The sequence below is a fragment of the Alexandromys fortis genome, unplaced genomic scaffold, assembly GCF_014885135.2.
Source record: "Alexandromys fortis isolate MF-2015 unplaced genomic scaffold, M_Fortis_MF-2015_v1.1 scaffold_194, whole genome shotgun sequence".
NCBI classification, from domain to species: Eukaryota; Metazoa; Chordata; class Mammalia; order Rodentia; family Cricetidae; genus Alexandromys; species Alexandromys fortis.
The window spans coordinates 887,578-888,975 of record NW_026068075.1 but is presented as its reverse complement, the minus strand read 5'-3'; the positions used below and the strand labels follow the sequence as shown (position 1 = coordinate 888,975).

The 1,398-nt window shown below is 42.3% G+C and overlaps 1 protein-coding gene across 1 annotated transcript; it reads right to left on the bottom strand.

Moving 5' to 3' along the window:
* Window positions 1–200: 200 nt before the first annotated feature.
* LOC126488279 (ATP synthase subunit e, mitochondrial-like) lies at window positions 201–465 on the bottom strand. Its single transcript, XM_050121662.1, has one exon. The coding sequence runs from the start codon at window positions 447–449 to the stop codon at window positions 234–236; it is 216 nt and encodes a 71-aa protein (XP_049977619.1). The 5' UTR covers window positions 450–465; the 3' UTR covers window positions 201–233.
* Between the last annotated feature and the right edge of the window lie 933 nt (window positions 466–1,398).

The following is a 1,398-nucleotide window of genomic DNA, read 5'->3' as shown; positions in this document are numbered from 1 at the left end:
CCTCCCACTCCAATCTGGTGAAATTATCTTCAGTTCCTGAAGTTGTAAATACACATACTCAGGGAAATGATCAATTCTCATATCGGGAATACATGAATCATGGATTTATGACCTTTAAGATGAGTAAGGGGAAATGACATCCGACTCTCAATGATGTCCATTTCTTTTTTTTTTTCGCACAACCCAGCTTTATTCATCCTCAGCGACTTAAGAAAGGCAAGCTCACTGGCACTTCACTTGAGTATGCTGTCATCTTGAGCTTCTGCCCGTTCTCTTTTAATCCGTTTCAGCTCATCTAGTCTCTTCTTCTCCTCCGCTGCCACCCTCCTCTCCTCCTCTGCCCGGGGCTTTAGGTAACTATAGCGCTTGGCACCGTAGGCCATGCCGAGGACCAGGGCTGAGTATCGGCCGAGCTTGATAAGCGGAGAGACCTGAACTGGGGGCACCATCTTGTCCGTGACCTTCGCCTGATGTCCACTTCTTAACCAAAAAGTAATACCTGTACTGATTCTGGTAGAACTACAGAGGTAAATGTCAAAGCAAGGACTAGAAATAGTTTGCCATAACATTCTTAAACCCAAAACTAATGCAAAAGTCCATGATATACAAAGTATCAACATGCTAGAGTGCCAACAATAAACAGAATTAGTCCTTGGTCAGATCCTTCCATTTTCTTGTTACGTACATGAACTTTTCAGTCATATGCCACTAATTCACATAAAATCTTAATCATTGTATCATGCCACAGTACATGATTTTGCCACCTGCTATCGTAATATCATGTTGGCCAAATCTGGATACTAAAAAATAGGAGTAACCCAGATACTAGAAAATGAGGGGACAAGGAGTGGTTAGGATTCCTACTCAAGGATCTGTGAGTAGGAAGAGGAACTTGCTACCAAGGCTGAAGACCCATATCCTGGAAGGAGAGAACCAATTCCTACACACACATACACACACACACACACACACACACATGGGGGGGAGGTATACAAAATTAAAAAACAATAATGTGGTGTGGAAGAACAATTCTATATCTGTATATGTTTTAAATAAACACTGATTGGTCAGTAGCCAGGCAGGAAGTATAGGTGGGACAACCAGACGTGAAGTAGAGATGGGACAATAAGAACAGGAGAATTCTAGGAAGGAGGAAGTTCATTCCTCCACAGTCCTGCCCAGATCACAGAAGAAGCAAGATGTGACCTACCCCACCGAAAAAGGTACCAAGCCATGTGGCTAACATAGATAAGAATAATGGGTTAATATAAGTTATAAGAGCTAATACAAAGCCTGAGCTAATGGGCCATTCCGTTTATCATTAATATAGACTCTCTATGTGATTTTTTTCTTTGGGGCTTATTGGTTGTGGAAACTGGGCAGGACAGAAACCCCAAC

Coding starts and splice junctions, on each gene's coding strand:
- LOC126488279 (XM_050121662.1), bottom strand. CDS start 449: ATGGTGCCCCCAGTTCAGGTCTCTCCGCTTATCAAGCTCGGCCGATAC.